This window comes from Hibiscus syriacus, unplaced genomic scaffold, assembly GCF_006381635.1.
Source record: "Hibiscus syriacus cultivar Baekdansim isolate YM2019G1 unplaced genomic scaffold, ASM638163v2 tig00110762_pilon, whole genome shotgun sequence".
NCBI lineage: Eukaryota > Viridiplantae > Streptophyta > Magnoliopsida > Malvales > Malvaceae > Hibiscus > Hibiscus syriacus.
In genome coordinates, this window is record NW_024062850.1 from 84,159 (window position 1) to 104,764 (window position 20,606).

The window sequence follows — 20,606 nt, forward strand, 5'->3', positions numbered from 1 at the left end:
GTTAACCGATCGAGAACCGAGCGACACTCGTATTCGACACATATTCAGACACACCTAGTCTGTACGATGGAATAGAGGTTAGAATATGAAACCTTCTAGTTAGCTGTGCAAAATCTTCTTCGTCTTCTTCGATCAGGCTTCTTGTCACAACAGCAACACTTGCAGGTTGACAGATATTCAACGGCGGGCATGAATTCTTTGCCTCATTTGATTTTTCGATTGTAATTGCTTCAGTTGGCTTGGAGCTTACACTAGTAGTAACTTGAATTGTCAATGGAGAACCTGAACATATGGCATCATGTTTCGCAAGTAAGCTTTGCAGTCCATCATTTAGCTCAAGGCCCCGAGCTAATAGCTTCTCATCCCTGCCACATGATATCCGTTAGGAATTCGAAAACAGAAAAATAACCAAAACGACGTAAAAATAAAATAAATGCGATGCGACTCAAAACGCGTCTGAGTTTGTTGCTAAATCATGAACATCGACACTAACCCGGTATTTGTAAGCATCTGCATTAGCTTTTTTTGGTTAGAACGACATTGGTTGACAAGATCAACTATAACTTCATCTTTCACTGCCTACACATACAAAACAGAAAGATTATCAAAATTAAATGACAGAAAAAGGTTATATTTTGTAAAATTGAATTCCATTTTTGTTGTTACCGAATGGTCCCTAGGGTTTACAGCCTGCAGCATGTCACCTAAGAGATACATAGCATCCTTCATAGAGTCCAAGCTTGACAAACTAAGATAAGCAAAAGGAAAATTTTAGAGAAAAACATATATGCAACATCTCTGTAAGTAGAGAAATGTATACCTTAAATTTCCAATGTGAGTTTCGTCAACCCTTTCAGAAGAATTGCTTGGCGTTCCATAAGCAGGATGACGCTTAGCCAGTGGTGCAATGATAGGGACCGCATTTGGTGACGACTCGGGAAATGATACGCCTGAACGCTGACATTTGTTCACTCACATAATTTTACTTCTTTTTTCAAACATTCCACATATAACAAATATTATACTAGTATTTAATAAGTCTAACAAAAGGGATAGTTAATTGTGTTTTATTGACTCATTGATTATTAAAAGCTACAAAATGATTCTTTAATTATAGTTTATTATTTTGTTGAGTCTTTCGATTATTAAATATTATAAAATGATCATCTGACTATCATATGTTTCAAACTCGTCATTTTTTATTAAAAATTTGACAACAGTCTGAGCTGAACATTAACCTACTGACTGTGATAATATAATATCAAAATCTCAAACGACTATCATATCTCAGTCAACAGGTTAACACTCAACCTAGATTGTCATAATTTTTTTAAGAAAAAAATGACAAGTTTAGAATATATGAATAGTCGGGTGATCATTTTGTAATATTTAATAGTCGATAGACTCAACAAAGCAACACCTTATAATTGGGGACTATTTTTGTATTTTACCCTCATATTTAAGGTTAAACTTTTAAGTTTATAATTTTAGGATTATTTTATACATGTATATATATAGAAGATTAAAATCAGAAAGGATTAAAGGAGATCGGCCGTCTCGATCTCTTATTAAAAATTTTAAATTATCATATATTTTAAATATTTTTTTGTTATTAATTTATTTTCATTCCTTGAATTTTATAAGTTTGTCTCTCTATTAAAATTTTAAAAATTCTTCCCCTTCTCTAACTAAGATTATCTATTTATTTTTTCTCGTAAATATCCTCTTATTTTTTATTGTTAGTTTTAATCTTGCATTTTCACTCATATAATATTTCTTAAAAATATATAAAATTAATTTTTTTTACATAATATAAGTAGACCTGTCTCTCGATAAAAATTGAAAATGAAAAAATAAAATAAAATTATAACATAATAATTTAAACGTATTTGGGTATTAGCTAGGGTTACCTTTAGGTCTTGACATGCCCAATAGTACTGAGGATGTTCACCCGTACGACCGCCGAATTCCTCCTGCCATGACTCTAACAATCCCAATATTTTATCCCTCACTCTCGTATCTGCCTTCTTTTTCACCATTTTGATCATATCCCGCAGTACTTCTCTCTCATCAATCTGATAATGGACAAAGTCTCCACAATTCTTCACCATTGTCTCCAAAAGCTTCAAAATTAATTAATCCACATGAAACATCCCCCTCTCTCCACAAAAATAAAATATTTAATTTCCAATAATTAAAAGTTACCGTCAGAGCAAGTAATTGCACTTTATAATTCCTGTGTTGCAACCTTCTTTTCACTGCCTTTAAAAAATCCTTTCTTTGCCTGCAAATTCATCACCCATGAACAAATGTATAATTCAAAGGGACAAATTTTATAATTTATGAAAATAAATTATCAAAAAATATTTTCAATATATGATCATTTATAATTTTTAAGGAAGATGACTACCCGATGTATCCCAACATCCATTAAATATTATAAATAACTTAACTTTTCATATGTTACATTAAATATTTAACATATACATTTATACAGGATAATATATTAAATATAAATCCAAACCCTTTTTTTAAAAAAAGAGATTAAAATATTTTACCTGGGATTAGAATTAAGAGAATCACAAATATTAATGTTGAGAGTCCAATCGGGAGTGTTTAGAAGTTCGCTGGTTGCCTTGTCGACTGCCACTGTTGCAGCTGAGGATGGAACTGGTTGCAGTATCATCATCTTTTCTCTTTTTTTACTGGTCAATAATTCTGTTTGTTTCCCGAGGAAATTCAAACAAAAAGGAACAACAGCCTATAACCTTCCCCACAAAGAAAGAAAAAAACGCACACACCACCTTTTCCTTACCTTGTGTTTGAATGCCTAGAAAAAAAACATAAGGCCTAAAGAAAAATATAGAAGTGAAATTCTTTCTTGGTCTTCTTTGCTTTGTTTGTAATTAATTATCAGTGAAATAATGCATTTTCTTTATTGCTATTATTTTTATTCATATCCGGTGAATAGAAGGAGCGTTTGAATTAATATAATCACACTTGGTTTACATTACTAAAAAAAGTTCATTTCCCCCCACTTTTCTATCAACTTTTGGCCATGATCTTATCATAGAAAGGAAATTCTTTTTCCTCGGATTTCTAAAACTTTTGGTTAAAAATTTATCCTCGTGTTATGTATCGACAATTTATAAATTTAAGGGTAAAATATATAAATAGTCTCCAAACTTTTAGAATTTTGCATTTTAGTCACTCAACTTTTAAAATAATGCAGTCATCGAAATTTTAGTTGGTTTTCAGTAAGTGCCCTGCTGCTGCTGCCGGTAGTTCTTGGGGGTGAAGAATCGAAGCACCGGCCTCGAAAGTTGCACCGCCAATGGAGACAGTGGCCATTCGACCACTGACGACGAACCTGCTTTCGAAGATGATGATGTTGGGAGGGTTGGGTTAGGAAGGAGTGAGGTGGAAGTAGTTGCGTAGGAAGTGGACGACGGAGTAACCGCCGATGCCACTGTCGCTTCCGACGATGCAGACTGTAGACGGAGCGGATGCATCGGTTGATAGGCAGAAGATGAGAGGTTGTATAGAAAGGAGGAGGAAGATGAGGAAACTAAAACTGGGTTTGGGATCGAAAGCCATGAACTTTTGATTCTGGGTTTGTTTTGAACTGTTCCTTGTTGATGTTAAAGGATCCAACGGAGGAAATCTCAATCCATTTCCATGGTTACAGTATAAATATATTCATTCATACAGACACTGCAAGCTCTAATCGAAGGCTAAAATATTAATATTTTATCATGGTTGATTGAAAATTTTGAGCTTGGATTTCGAGCTCTATATGTTGGTTCTTTTGCTTACTAGAATCGCCATATAATATTTAGGGATAATGCAACTCCCCGCGTTGATAACTTTTATCAAGGTGTTTTAGTTTAGAGACAAGAAGACTTTTATCAAGTGTTTTAGTTTAGAGACAAGAAGACTTTTATCAAGTGGTTTTAGTTTAGAGAGGAGAAGAAGAAGAATAACGGGGTTAACGGAAGTTAAATGTCACGTCATATAAAACTAATGGAAGGTAACATCGGAACCTTACTAAAAACGAATAAAAAGTTGGATAATTGTATTGCAAGTTTTACAAGTTGAGTGATTAAACTGCAAGTGCCCTAGAAGTTCGGGGACTATTATATACTTTACCCTAAATTTAATTGACTTTTTTTTTCAATTCCAGATTTAGATTAATAATAACAAAATAAAAATGTAGCCAAATCATCCCAAAGGAACTTATATACCACATAATATGACTCAAAATCAATCAAAGCGACTAAACATAAATTTTGATCTAATTCATACATCTAATTAGTTTTAGTATTTAGTTGAAAGCTTTAAATTTCCAGTTCACTTGTGAAATTAAATAATTTTTATGTCTGTTGAAATTTTAGAACCATTTGAGTTAAAACCAAACCATAATTGTATTTTTAAAATCTTAGGACAAAATTATCAAGAATACAAAATACAATTAAAATCCATCTAAAATGCCAAATTTCAATAAACACAATTAGTACCAATACCAACAATTAATATCAACATTGAACCTTGAGTATTGATATTACAGGCTACATTGTAAAATTTTAATGTTTTAAAACAAAAATCTATCTCAGTTCATCATCATGAACTCTAATCATGTTCCTAACATAATGTCAATACATCAAACACTTAAAAATACACTTAAATGTCATGTTTGACGATAAAAACACATTAGATCATAATTTGAACATATGATTCATTTTGAGTCATTTTCAAACATATTATGCACTAACACTGCCATTTCATGCATCATAAGTCATTACGTTATTCCAACAAGTTAGATTAATCTTATTCATCATATTAAACATGCCCATGACATCAAGATCACACAAACACATTGATTAACATACTATGTCTTTAATCATGATGGTAAATCAATTATTAAGTTTGTTAAAGAGTTTCATGTGGTTTGTTTCCAAACGAGCTACCACTGACAAACTCCCATCATTTGTTGGGCTTGGCAGTATCACAATTTTGCCTTCCTGGACAATATTTGCTGGCCCCATAAAACTGGGGCGACCCCATCCGAAATCTGTATCATAAATAGACAACCGCACCTATGTATTTATACTAAGGTTTGGGCTGCGGAAAGTATGTGATCCTCTAACCAAACTGCTTAAATCAGACAGTGTCTCAGTGTAATGAAGAGCTGATCTCAAATATTCATCATTAATCTGATCTAATCGTTCATGGATCCTCTTTATAGTATCGGTAAACGATTCGGTTTTCAGATCACCAGCTTGAGTAATTAGTGCAGTTATAAAGATTGCATTACCGAAGTATCCTGCTGGGAGAGGAGGACTTAATTTCGATCGACCGTCAACCGGAATGTATATCTTGGTAGGTTGATCATCTGAGAGACCCCTGACTTTACTTACACAACGCCATATATGTGCAGCCAGTATGTTGAAAGTACTATATTTTGTACCATTATTTGCACCTGCTTTGGATTTTAGGAGATTCAATTGATCAACTGTGAGCTTGAAGGTGGAGACAATGGATGGCTGAAGATCATCCGAGTGGGAAACCATAGTCTTCAATGGTGGAGAAGGATCATATTCAACATGGTGAAATTTAGGCATCGGTGGGACTCGAGCACGAAGAAGAGTTCGATTGATGAACGGGGCAACTGCAGGCGACAAGCCCCGTGTGGTGTCAGCCCAACTATTGATGAAATGGCGAACCGATGTAGCATCTCCTAAAGTATGTTGCCTGTAACCCCCAGACTGATGCGATAACTCGATCCGATTTGGGTTGTCACATTAGGGCCACCGGAGAGACCCACTGTAAAAATAGCGGAAAATTTAAAACTTTTTATCCGAACATGTAAACTTATAAAACCATTTTTCACTATTTAAAAATAAAACAGATTTCCAGACTCGTATATAAAACAAAATAAAATTACATGCCCCCTAATCACATGTACCATTCTATGAAATCAACGCCGGAAGAACTCCCATACTAATGACGATAGTTGCACTGGTACAATTCTTTTAACCTGCAATGTTGAGTAATAGAGTGAGCTTCGGAAAGCTCAGTAATACAGAACTACCAGATGATGCTGATGAACGTGCAGATACAGATAAATATTTATATATCCTTATTGTTTCTGAACATTTACAGACTTTTATGCTGAGCAGAGATCCTACTGATATTTCAGGTGGTAATGGACAATGAGCTTTCAGTTCAGAGAAATATTTCGGATGACTAGTTCAGGAGATCAGAATAGGTTATCTAGTGTGTTCCCAAAAACCATGTAACTTTTCAGATCTTTTTAAAACATATATATATATATATATATATATATATACCCCTATCCGTCATGTACAAAATGTGTATGTTCCCCAGAACCATACAACCCCGTCACGTCCAGTAAGGCCCTAAGCACACAGCCGATGAGCCGACAAGTAAGGCCCTGAGCACAAAGTCGAGGAGCCTCCAGGTATTCTTCTTCCAATAATACCCCCAAATAAAACATGTTCCGTCCGTAAACGGATATATCAAAAATTAAAGCATAATTCATGTCAAATATCATATCAAAATCCAGGTCAAGTATCAGATCAGAATCCAAGTCAAGTATCATATCAGAATCCATGTCATATATCATATCAGAATCCATGTCAAGTATCATATCAGAATTCAAGTCGAAAATCATATAAAATATTCATGTGAGTAGGAAACACACCAGAATTTACAGATATTATTCAAAGATATTAGATAATCTTAACAGGTAGAGGAACACATATCTTCTGTATACCGATAGAACATCGGAATTCAGAATCACTATTGGAAGAGTTCAATAACTGACGAAATCATCAGTTATTCAGAATATGACTTGAGTCGGTAAGAAAGAAATGAAGATTCAGGACATTTACATTCTATGTCGATTATTCGGATTTTCTAACAACTCCAGATGAATAGTTCCCAGAACTAATGCTTGTCAACTGGTCAATTCATTATCCTTTCAGGGTATTTACTTTTTAATATCAAAAATTCTTATCTATATATCATCTTGGAATCATCGCTGAATAGATCTTAAAGAAACTAACAAATATACCAATGCTCTTAATTTCATTTCCACGCTTCCACGATATCATGAAATGCTGTCGTGCTTGATTTGTAGTTCATAACCCATAAGAACATTACATCATGTATGTTCATTAACGTTTTCAGACTCATCCAAATCACTTATTTAATCCATAGTCATTGAGGTTACTTATTTCACTTAGCAGTCAAGTCTATTTCAGATACTTCGGGGTTTTCCAAGGTAATTCAAACATTTCTGAATTTCGGATACATATTGTACTTCCGTTCAATTCAATTTGGTCTTCGTGGTTGATTTGTCTAACAAATATCAAATTCTTACTGTTGAATGCGATCTAGAGTTGAGCTGAGCTGAATACTTCCAAAATTATCATCGAGCCAAACTTGAGAATACAAACACACATTCAAGTGACATCTATATCGTTCAGGTACTGATATAACACTAGCATTGGTTTCTCGGCTTAATATGTGATCTGTAACTTTTAAGAGCAGTACCACATCCATGTTTATTTGGATTCCTTAATTAATCCAATACATTTCCTTAGTATATGCCATAAGGGTATTTTGGTCATTTTGTGTTCAGTTTATTCCAATCATTACAGAGCTCAAGGATATCTAATCATTCCTGATCTTGGTGATATTCTTGAGTCATTTCCATTACAGGGGTATTTTGATCATTGTACAGATTCAGTGTAATTTAATAATTTCCTTCCGTCTGATCTTACTATTAAATTCAATCTTATCATTTATTTCAGTCCTTTCGAACAATTCCGACAACAGAATAACCCCGACAAATTATTCTGCAGGTATTTACTCATAACTCGGATATTTTCGGGTCAAGTGTCTTCTCAGATTTTACAAACGGAATATCAGGAAATTTTCCTGCACTAAATCAGGATCTTAATAATCAAATCCGTACTTAATCAAGTTAAGTATGAATCCTCTAAGTATTTTCTTATTCAGGGTTAACTCAGATTATTCTACCTCTTAAGGGTATTTCCGTAATTTCTTAACCAGATAATTTCGATATTAGCTCTTAACGAAAATAATTATAATTTAGAGATCCTATGATTAATTGCTTTCCCGAACATTCGCTGATCTTGAAATTATTCCTTAACAAACTTCTAGTATCTTGCACGAACCCTTTTTAGCGATAAAAACCAGTTATCCAAATTTTCTAAACAAAACTATCATTTCTTATGCACATCTGTAATTATATTAGATCAATATGTCCTTTCAGAGTTATTAACCAACTTCCAGGGATAATTTTTGACATCTTACAACATAAGGGTATTTTCGTAGTTTTACCCTACCGAAGTATTCTCATAATTTCTCATCCAAATACCTTTAACATTTAACCTTTGATGATATAAAATATAAGTTACAAATCCAGGGCTGATTTCTTTATCACCAATTACAAACTTGTAATTTAATTCTAACAATTCCTCAATCTCTTATAATAGTCATCTAAGCCATATTCAGTTATCTACTTGCTACCGTATTCGTATCAAATTTAGATATTCATTAATTACACATATGAGACCAAACATTTCCATTCATGCATTTACCAATACCAACATGTTTTATAAAGCATAAAGAGGTAGTAAAGTATTACCTCGATTTTCGTACAATACTGATCGACCATAAAATTCCATTCGAATGCTCTCGATCTTGAAATCATCTTCCAATATTTCCTCGGATTCATACCAACAGAAATTACATAAAAACGGAGATTAATTATGAAAAATGGATCGAATCGGATGATAAATCAGTGAAAAACAGCTAACCGGGTTAGAATTTGGCAAAACGGGCTTCGGATTCAGATTCAGGACGTCGAAAGCATAAAATATGACTTTTCGAAAATTTGAAATTTTTGGTCAAAATCAAAGTCAACGGTTTTGATTGGCAATTTCAAGGCCTTATGGTCTGGATTTCGAAAAACGAACTGCGGAATCGGATTTGGAACGTCGAAAAATGTCAGGATAAGTATACTCGGTCAAAGTCAAAGGTCGTTTAATGCTCGGTCAAAGTCGGTCAAAGTTTTGGTCAACAGTGGTCAACGCCGATCAACAGTCAACGCTCAACGTGTCGAGTCAAGTTATAACCGGTCATTTTTTTACTTCCCACGCGCAGGCGCGTGGGGTTGCGTGAACAGTACTCTGATGTCGAAAAAAATCCTAAAAATTATTTTAAGCGATTTTGAGATATTTACAAAGCTCGGTTCAAATTTTTGAACGGCGGAGAATTCGATTTCAACGAATCGGAAACTTTGACCGCTTCACCTCCTCACGCGCCGCCGTCGACGGAGACCAAGGATGACACCGGCAGACTCGGAACGATGCAAAGAACACGATGGTACGGGAGGTGTCGTAAACGGATGCTCGGATCGTCGTGAATCGATGAAAATCCAATTAAAATCGGGTTATTACCAACGATACTTCCGACTAAAATTAACGACGAACGACAACGATTCATGACGAAAGGTTTGAGGGGTTTTGTGCTTCGCTCGACAAAGAACACGATGGTGGTTTCAACTCGTCGATCGGAGGTCGGACAACGAATAGATCGCAGTTAAAAGTTGGGTCAACGGGAGAGAAAAACTGGGAAAAATGAATTCTGCTGCACAGGGAGGGGTTATAAATTCTCTCATAAATAAAAATGGTTAAACTATGAGTTTAGTCACTGAACTTCCTGTCTTTCTTAAAATGGTCTGCCAACTTTGAAATTTTACAATTTAATCCTCTATTTCCTTCCAAAATTCCAATTAAATTCACCACTTTATAATTTCTTAAATTTAACCCCTAAATTAGAGTGTTACATTGCCACCCAACTCCGAGACAAACCCCACCACATTTGAATTTGGTTACCTGATAAAGCATACACACAATAAATCAATCAACTATTAGTCATATAATCTCTTATATCTTTTTGCCTATAAAATGCTTACAGATTACCTGCAACACAAGAAGAGAATAAGAAGAAATTCCTCCAGAATAGTCAACCTCAGGAACTAATCGAAGAACTTGAGAATTATCAATAAAATCACCAATCAAATGATCCATAGCTGAAAGAGTTTGAGCTTCAACGAACAAAACTCCTTCATCGTTGCATGATATTTCAAGTCTTCCATTTTCATCATATCCGAACCTTCCAGCAATAGGGTAAAATGACACAAGAATGTTGCTTAAAGCCTCCTTAAGCTTTCCAGTATCAAAGAAATCACAAGACCCATTTGGCTTATAATAGTATACCAAAGGTACGTGGTATCTTGTAATCAATAGATCTAAATTGGAGTTCCATAGACTTTTTCTGCCAGTTTGTTGAGCAGGACGAACTATTGCAGACTCCTTTAAGCTAATCTCCATAGCTGAAAATTAGTTAATATAACACTAAGAATCAAAAAGAATAAATCCGAGAACGAATTTTTCTTAAACGGGAGAGCGTTAAAATCATTGTGTAAAGCAAAAGTTCTTCTCAGAAACACTCCTTCCAGAAATATTAGAATCAAATTGAAATGAGATAATAAACAAAAGAGTATGACAGAAACCATACCTTTGATCGTAGTAGAAAGAGGGTTAGAAATGAAGAACAAGCATGGAGATGGTAGAATACAATTTGTAGAGGTTGGACTGCCGATTATGAAGTCTTCAACATATAAGCTTATTTTATAGATAAAAATTCATCAATCAAAACATAAAAATAGATTTATTACGTTACACATCCCTAAACTATGAACCTTATTATAAGTCAGTCTCTAAACTTTTAGTTATTCCAGTTTCATCCCAAACCTATGATCCTTAATCTAAATTGGCCCTAGACTTTTAAATATTATAATTTTATCTTCAAGTTATCTTCATATTATAATACATCCTATGTTAATAAAATCATTAAAAAAATTAACTACCATATAAACATTAATGTATTATGAGTTAATTTTTCAAACATTAGTGGTAAAATAAGAAAACTCAAACATGAGTGACTAGTTATGCAGTTAAGCCAAAATTAATTAATAATATCATATTCTATAATTAGATCTAAGAGCATTGTTTGAATTAGGATGGATTGCCTTTTAAAGTATGTAAAACACAAGAGCTGGGGGGCCAAGCCTAGCATGCCAAGAAGCCAATACACAAGACCTATATATGAACTGTCAACAATCTTATCACTCGTAATATATCCTTATGCTCATGCACGACTGGGATACGCAGTAAGTAAAGACCTCACCCCTCCCAATCACCTGTCATAGGTCTTGAATCAAACATTGAGTGTTGCAAAACAAAACAGAAAAATCAAAGTCCGAGATTAAACTGAAATTGAGGAACATATAAAACCTTCTTAAACCAAAGAAGAAGAAAGACGAATGTTCCCTGAATAAGCAACAGGAACAACTGAATTATCAGGTAGAAGGATCGTGACACCTTGAATTGGAGTCAAAGAATCAAAAAGATCTTTGATATAACAAACATGTCTTGATACTCCTGAGTCTATAATCCAACATTTGTTAGTATCGAATGAACGCAAGCTATTGATATAGGAAACAATCTTGCCTTGCATCGAAGGATTGATAGAGGTAGAAGGATGGTCCAAAATTGGAAGCAGACTGTAGCTGATTGGTAACCATGGCGATAAGGTGCTGACTCTGTTTTGTTGTCAAAGAATCACTAGAAATGACTTAAGAAGAATTATCAGAGGAAACAACGGCATTTGAATGAGCCAATGATGGATTCTTGGAACGAGCATGATAACCAGGCGGATAACCATGAAGCTTGTAGCATTTATCTCTGGTGTGGCCCAACATGCTATAATAACTACATTGTGGTTGAGATTTCTTGTAACCGGAGAAGCTTTAATAGCAAAGGTAGCTTCAGCAATGGGAGAATTGACAACAATGGAACTTTGATTTTCTTCTTGAAGAATCCAAGAAAAAAATTTAGTTATGGAAGAAAAAGAGTCCATTAATAAAATCTGGGCACAAATGAGAGCGTAAGATTCATGAAGACCCATTAAAACTTGCATGTTTAACTCTTTTTTATGTTCATTTATCATCTTCTGAACACTACCACAAACAACCGCTGTCGTTAAATGATAAAGAAGATTCGCAGCAATGTCCTTCGAAACCGAATTCAAGATCTAAGGGTTAACGAGATTATTAGCACGTGTCCAAGCATTGAAAAGAATTATCGATGTAGAAGCAAGTGCAAGAATGGATCCATCAATGAAATCAGTCTTGTTCTTGGCTGATTGAGCCGTCAACATACAACGTTTCCAACTGTTATAATTGTCATTGGTGTGGGGTTGCATGACCAGGATCATCCCTGGATTATCAGATTGATAGAGGTAGTAGGGATTACCACTATTGTGGAACTGATCAGAAAGACTAGAACTATCGCCCATTGAAGAAAGAAAAGAAAAGTTGCAGAGAAAGCTTAAAAGCAACCAACAACTGATATCATATTACGATAGATTTGAGAATGAAGAAGGATTTTATTCATACTTCAATAAATGCTATAGCCTATAAACATGCATCTACAAATCTATAGAATCTTACTAAGCTTAACAGTCTAGTTACAGTAAATAATTAACTTGTAACTAACCCTACTAAACCGTCACCATCCTTAACAGTCTCTCTTCTTCTCTTACACGATTCATCATATTCAACTTACTTAAAAAGCAATCGGCTGCGACTCTCTGTATACGGCCACCATTACCCCCACAGTCTATCATCAACAGTTTCCCAAGCCGTGGAAACTGAAGAATCAATCAGACAAATGGAGATTTCATCAAATTTATAATGAAAAAAGAACATAAAAGAAACATCCAATGTTAGAGAATCGAAGAACAAAAAAATAGTAGGTAGTGATACCATAGGATATTTCAACCACAAACCAGAAGACAAAAATAAAATAAGTCAGTAGCATATGATAGAAAACTATTTGAACGAGATTAATACAGTAGTATACAAACAAGAATGTCGTTTCATGGTTGTTTTTCCGTATGGCTCTGGAGTCTCGAAATCTTTTGAAAGAGAGAGGAGGGTTCGAGCAGAAGGTTGAAGACGGTGATTTTTTTTTTGGGAAAACAATAAAAGAAGATGATTTTCAAGATGTCATGTAAAAAATAAAATAATGATTGTCTTTCAGTATGATTTTATTTTAATTTATTACAATGTTTACATTAACGTCCACCAATGAGTGATGGATTATTTTCAAGTATTTATTATCCATCGTGATTGAAAAACAAAAGACAAATAGCATCATTAATCCATTATCTCGTGGTTAAACAATATTGACATCTTTGACCACAATTTAAAATCTACCCTCATCCAATTATAAAAAATTTCAACATCAAGATTTGAGGTTAAAATTCAGCCGTCGCCATTGCGATTTATTTCATCAAGAATCACCACCAGTGCAATGATGAATGCATAATCAACATTAGGGTATGCAGTTATTTCATAATTATCTGCGTTGATAACCAGGCTTTTTACACTCTGACTTTTGTGCATCTGCATTCATGTCAATAATATGCTTAATAATAATTCTTTATAGTAATAACATAGAAGTTCTAATCTTCTGGATATAAAATTAGAAATGATTCAATCATTCAAAAAATACTTTAATTAATGAGATTGATTTAATAGTGAGAACAAGTTAATTACCGAATTCTTAGAAACTATTGATTTTTCTCTAAAATTTCAATTTAACTTATATTTTTATAGTGAATTTTGAATATTAAACTTATATTTGACGAATTAATATACTATTTTCTATGTTATCATTGAATTAAATAATAAAAAACATGAAAATTAAAAAAATATATATACTATTTTCCTTTGAAATTTTATTTTTCTAATATATTGATCCAAATGTGAGAGAACAATAATACAATTTATCCTTATTAAAAGATCGAGGACAAGTATTTTATTATTTTCTATCATGTGTCATCAATTTTTTTCTAAAAAGTAATAAGATGGTTTATATAAGTTTTTAGAATTGTCTGCTATATTATATTAGGATCAAATTAATAAAAAAAATAAAATTAAAAGTTCAGAAGAATATATAACAAAAATTTAAAACTGAAATGACTAGACTAATAAATGTCAAAAAATAATCTTGTCTTAATGTTGAATCGAAATTAATATTATATTTTAGCAATTGAATTTTAATTAGGCAAAACGATATATTTACCTTTTATGTTTACAAAAATAATCATTTTGATCATTATTTTTCTATTAGTGTTTTAGATCTTAATGTTTTAATTTTTTTGTCAAAAAATTCTTAAAATAAATCGTTAATTAATTAACAATCAACACATATTAATGACATAACATTTCACATGTGTTTAATTATTTATGTAATACATGTCATATAACTATTTTAGATGATATACAAATTATTATTTTAAATGATTTTAGTTTAGATGACCTAATCCGTGTATATATATATATCACTTCATCACTTGGTATATTTTATTTATATCATTATCTTATTAATTCAAAGGGCTTTACGTTGATTATTAATTCAATTACCACGGCGATTATTAATTCAATTACCTCGGCAATGATGGTATCTCCATGGAAAACAGTGCAGTTACTGCGACACCAGTTCTCTATGATCTTGAAATCGGGGCGTGATTCACTCGTATTGGATGCCAAGAAAATATCTAGCGACGTCGCCGTCCTGGTTTTCATCCTCCGAAGAATCAAAGACGATTTCTTCACACTGAAAAGAAAATCAACCGCTCCCTCGCTTTCTCCTCTGAAAACTTTCCATCTCCTATGAACACTCGATATCTAACCAAACAACACTATATACATATCATAAATATTCATTTTATTTGACTTCAAATATCACAGTTTTCTCAAGCAAAAAATGGGACGCAAATTTTACCTTCTGTCTGAGAGAAACGAGAGGAATTCCAGCGGCGTCAAACAAAACGCGACGATTATGAACGCTGAACAACTTATCCCTAACCTTGAAAATAGGGTTACCATTATCGTCAACGATATCGAGGTAATTTTCAGCAATTGTAAATACTGTTTGTTGTATTTTGAGTTCCACTGGGTTTGGGACAATGAACTTTTTACCGATCACCACGATGGGATCACTATCCGCCGTATAGAAATTGGCTGGGGATGTCGCTTCTGACGCTGGCGGTGGCAGCTCCTCTCCGATCGCAGCTGTCATTGGATATCGATCAATCTCTTGTTCAGAGAAAATCAATGAGGAAAATCTATAGAATATTTGGTTCGGGATTGACAATCATATACGTATTCTGGATCAGTTCAATTGCCGTTCACTTCTTTTGTTTCGAACGAGATCAAACTTATCAGCCATGAAATTTTTGTTTCAACGCTTTCTCATACTAAGAAACAAATTAGACTTAACCATTTTGTCTCCTATGAAGAAAGAGAGAGAGTGTTGTGAATTCGGGTTAATTTCCACCAATAACAGATTCACCGTGAAAACTATTATCTAGGTGACTAGTGTGAAAACGATTGTACTAAAATCACCCCAAGGTAGATTCCCAGGAAAGAGGAGGGGTCACAATGGTCCCTCTTAAAACCCACTTTCCTTAGACAGAACTACCAAGACAAGTAATTTTAATAGGACAATAATTGACAACAACTATACCCGACAATAGCTATTAAATAGACATAAAAGAGAACACCAAAATATTTCACTAATAGAGGAAATATTACAAGAGAGAAAGATACAAATAGCCTTTAAAATAGAAGAAGGCTTATATTTGTGGGATAATTAACTAAGGAGGAGGAGGGCTTTATTTATAACAAAAGAATTTCCCCTCCTCCTTATACACAACCAATGTGGGACTTTTGCCAAAAACCAACAAATCTCCACCTTGGCAAATTCCACACACATCTCTAAAAACATCTTTTAATTTGTAACAATATTGACCAAATCTAAACAATGTTTAAACTTGACCGCAGTTACCACTTTTGTCAACATATCAGCAGGATTCTCAGTGGTCCGAATCTTCTGGATTATGACTCCACCTTCTTCTAGAATCTCTCGTACAAAGTGATATCGAACATCATATGCTTCGTCCTTGCATGTAAACCTGGTTCTTTGCTAAATGAATAGCACTCTGACTGTCACAGTGCACTTTGATGTGCTTTTGTTCTATTCCCAATTCACCAAGCAACCCTTGAAGCCAAATTGCCTCCTTCACAGCCTCTGTAACTGCCATATACTCTGCCTCTGTAGTAGACAAAGCCACTGTTGACTGTAAGGTGGACTTCCAACTGACTGGTGCCTTTGCAAATGTAAACACATAACCAGTAGTTTGATCGACGCTTGTCCAAATCACCTGCATAGTCTGAATCACAATACCCAACTACACACTGACCATCTTGTTTGTCCTGCTGAAAGACCAAACCAACATCTACGGTGTTTAGAATATACCGCAGAATCCATTTCACAGCTTGCCAATGCTCCTTTCCAGGATCATGCATATACCTGCTCACAACCCCAATTGCCTGTGAAATATCGGGTCTCGTACACACCATTGCATACATCAAGCTACCAACAGCACTTGCATACGGAACCTTTGACATGTATTCCCGTTCTGCATCATCCTTAGGTGACATGGATGCACCGAGCTTGAAATGAGGAGCAAGAGGTGTACTAACTGGTTTTGACATCTCATTTATGCCAAAACGTTTTAGTACCTTCCTCAGATATTCTTTCTGAGACAAACAAAGCCTCCCCAATTTCTTATCCCTTGATATCTCCATGCCTAGAATCTTCTTCGCTTCACCAAGATCCTTCATCTCAAACTCCCTGTTCAATTGAGTCTTTAGTTTCGCAATTTCTGTCTGACTCCTGGAAGCTATCAGCATATCATCAACATAAAAGAAGATATATATAGGATCCGTCTTCTAGCTCACGTAAATACACACAATGATCATATTTGCTTCTTGTGTACTTCTGCCCTATCATAAACTTGTCAAATCGCTTGTACCACTGCCTTGGAGATTGCTTCAATCCGTACAACGATTTTTCTAATTTGCACACCATCTCTTCTTTTCAGCAACTTTGAATCCATCTGGCTGAGTCATGTAGATTTCCTCATCCAAGTCTCCATGTAAAAATGCAGTTTTTTACATCCATCTGAACTAGTTCCAAATCCACTGCGCTACCAAAGCCAACAAAATTCTGATGGAGGAATGTTTTACAACTGGAGAAAATACTTCATTATAATCAACTCCCTCCGTTTGAGCGTAGCCTTTAGCCACCAATCTTGCTTTGTAGCGGATGTTATTCTTGTCAGGAAATCCATCTTTCTTTGCATATACCCACTTGCACCCAATTGCCTTCTTCCCTTCGGAAGACTAGCTAGTTTCCACGTCTGATTCTTTTGAAGGGATTGCATTTCTTCATTCATGGCAATCCTCCACTTTTTATGTTCTGAACTTTGAACTGCTTCATTAAAAGTGCAGGAACGTCATCAATTGCAATTGGTGATGCAAAAGAGACCATATCAGCATAACGAGCAGGTTGTCTAATGGTCCTCTTTCCCTTTCTGAGTGCAATTGATTCATGTTGCTGTGGAGGTTCTTGGGTCTGAACCTCTTCTTCATCTGACTCTTCTTCTACCATAGGAGAGTCAACATCATTTTCTTTACTGGTTGGGACAAATTTGCTTCCTTCAAACTCCACCTTTTGGGAGTTCCATCTGTCTGCTCCAATTTTTCTGAAGTCACCTTTCTCACATGGTAGATTCATCAAAGTAACATCCCTGCTGAAGATTATTTCTTTTGTTTCTGGACACCAAAGACGATAGCCTTTCACACCAGAGGTGATCCCCATAAAAATCGCCTTCTTTGCTCTTGGATCCAGCTTTGACTCCTTAACAGGTAGTATGCAGTGGAACCAAACACATGTAAGGAATCATAATCTGTAGCAGGTACTCCAACCATTTCTCTAATGGTGTTTTACCACCAATAGCAGTCGATGGTAAGCGGTTGACAAGGTGACAAGCATAGACCAAAGCCTCAGCCCAAAATTCTTTGCCTAACCCAGCATTAGACAACATACACCGAACCTTCTCCACTAATGTCCGGTTCATACGCTCTGCCACTCCATTCTGTTGTGGTGTACCTCTGACAGTGAAGTGCCTAACAATACCTTCCTCTTCACAGACTTTCAGAAATGGATCATTTTGTACTCTCCACCATTGTCTGTACGAGACGTTTGATTTTTCTGCCTGTTTGAGTCTCCATCATCTTTTTCCATTTAAGGAAAAATCCTAGCACCTCATCCTTTGTCTTCATTGGATACACCCAAACTCTCCGGGAAAATCATCAACAAAGGTGACATAATAGTGTGTTCCTCCCAATGAAGTTGTCTTGGAAGGCCCCCATACATCTGAATGAACATAATCCAAAATACCTTTAGTATCATGGATTGCTGTTCCAAATTTCACCCTCGTCTTCTTCCCTTTGATGCAATGCTCACAAAAAGCTAATTTGCAAGCCCGAGCACCCTTCAATAATCCTTGATCTATCAGTATTTCAAGGATTTTTCACCAACATGCCCCAAGCGCATATGCCATAACCTGGTTGCTTCTGACTCCTGTTCATCAGTAGAAGCTGCCACTGCTGCTGTCCCAACAATTGTACTACCCAGAAAGTAATACACATTGTTTCTTTTTCGGATTCCCTTCATTATCACCAGTGCACCAGAGATAATCCTCATAATCCCATCTTTTGCCCTCACTTCTAAACCTTTTGACTCTAAGGTTCCCACAGAGATGAGATTTCTCATTAAATCTGGTACATAATGGACACTGTTAAGGTTCTGATTGATCCATCCTGATCCTCAAGCGAATTGAACCAATCCCAAGTGTGTCAAGAGGGGAATTATTTGCTGTGTAGACAATTCCACCTTTTAGTTCTTTAAAATCAAAGAACCATTCTCTATTGGGGGTCATATGGTGGCTACAAGCTGAATCTAACAGCCATGAACTGGAACAGCTGGTTGAGGCGTAGCAGCGAATGCGAAATCTGAATCTCCATCATCATACTCGACCACATTTGATTCTGAGACAGCCTTCCCCCTTTCAGGTTTGCCTTTATTCTTTAGCTTGGGACATTCTTTCTTCCAGTGCCCTTTTTCTCGACAAAAACATTCATCTTTGCTCAATCTGGACTTTGACTTCGATCTCCCTCTGCTTCCTTTATTCTGACTCTTGGAACGGCCTCTAACAACAAGAGCTTCTGCTTCGACACTTGTGTTTTCTTGTTTGTCTTTCTTTCTCAATTCATAACTATACAAGGCAGCAGTTACTTCACTGAGAGACACATCAACCTTCCCATGAAGTAGAGTAGTTTCAAGATACTCAAACTCATCAGGAAGTGATCCCATCAACATCAGAGCCAGATCTTCGTCTTCAAAAGTCACGTCCATATTCATCAGATCAGTCACCAGCTGATTAAAGCTAGTAATGTGATCATTCATAGTGGTACCTGGTACATAGTTGAAGCGGAACAGTCTCTTTTTCATGTAGAGTTTGTTCTGACCGCTTTTCTTCAAAAATTTCTCCTTCAGTGCCTTCCACAATTTACTTGCAGAAGTTTCCTTAGAAAATGCATACTTCTGCTCTCTAGAAAGACACGATCGAATAGTACCACATGCCATTCTATTGATCCTCTTCCATTCTTTCTCCTCAACATCATCTGGTTTCTCTCCTTCAATAGCAATGTCTAGACCCTGCTGAAATAGGGCATCTAGAACCTCGCTTTGCCACATGCCGAAATGACCGTGCCATCAAAAATCTCCACTGCAAATCTAACATTTGTCACAGCATTTCTTGCCAAAATTGAAGATGAAGAAGCGTCTGCCATTTCTGCTACAAATTCTATTTAATAGCTGCCAATGCAGAATGTCAATTATCCCAAGGAAATTTTTCTGACGTGGAATCAGCCTACGCAACCACAGAGCATACTAAATAAACCAAGTTGTGAAATTCGGGTTAATTTCCACCAATAACAGATTCACCGTGAAAACTATTATCTAGGTGACTAGTGTGAAAACGATTGTACTAAAAATCACCCCAAGGTAGATTCCCAGGAAAGAGGAGGGTCACAATGGTCCCTCTTAAAACCCACTTTCCTTAGACAGAACTACCAAGACAAGTAATTTTAATAGGACAATAATTGACAACAACTATACCCGACAATAGCTATTAATAGACATAAAAGAGAACACCAAAATATTTCACTATAGAGGAAATATTACAAAGAGAGAAAGAATACAAATAGCCTTTAAAATAGAAGAAGGCTTATATTTGTGGGATATTAACTAAGGAGAGGAGGCTTTATTTATAACAAAAGAATTTCCCCTCCTCCTTATACACAACCAATGTGGGACTTTTGCAAAAACCAACAGAGAGAAACAAAGAAAATGACAAAAATAACTCCTTTCTTTTTTATTTCCCCCCAAACAGATGTAAACTAACTTAAAATGATTTTGTTGGGTTTTTCGTGAAATGGGACGTGG

At 35.2% G+C, this 20,606-nt stretch overlaps 2 protein-coding genes and 1 pseudogene across 2 annotated transcripts; all 3 read right to left on the reverse strand.

Annotated features, from left to right (window-relative positions):
- Window position 1: 1 nt before the first annotated feature.
- Window positions 2-2,770, reverse strand: LOC120139576 (TOM1-like protein 6). The gene is made up of 7 exons (XM_039154746.1): window positions 2,559-2,770; window positions 2,206-2,284; window positions 1,911-2,123; window positions 821-957; window positions 667-748; window positions 494-579; window positions 2-365 (listed from the first exon to the last, which is right to left on the reverse strand). Exons 1-7 carry the CDS (start codon window positions 2,687-2,689, stop codon window positions 2-4), a joined length of 1,092 nt encoding a protein of 363 aa, XP_039010677.1. The 5' UTR covers window positions 2,690-2,770.
- Window positions 2,771-4,913: 2,143 nt separating this feature from the next.
- On the reverse strand, window positions 4,914-10,459 carry LOC120139577 (annotated as a pseudogene).
- Window positions 10,460-13,447: 2,988 nt separating this feature from the next.
- Window positions 13,448-15,301, reverse strand: LOC120139578 (protein LURP-one-related 10-like). The gene is made up of 3 exons (XM_039154748.1): window positions 14,973-15,301; window positions 14,636-14,875; window positions 13,448-13,588 (listed from the first exon to the last, which is right to left on the reverse strand). The coding sequence occupies exons 1-3, from the start codon at window positions 15,267-15,269 to the stop codon at window positions 13,448-13,450; spliced, it is 678 nt and encodes a 225-aa protein (XP_039010679.1). The 5' UTR covers window positions 15,270-15,301.
- Between the last annotated feature and the right edge of the window lie 5,305 nt (window positions 15,302-20,606).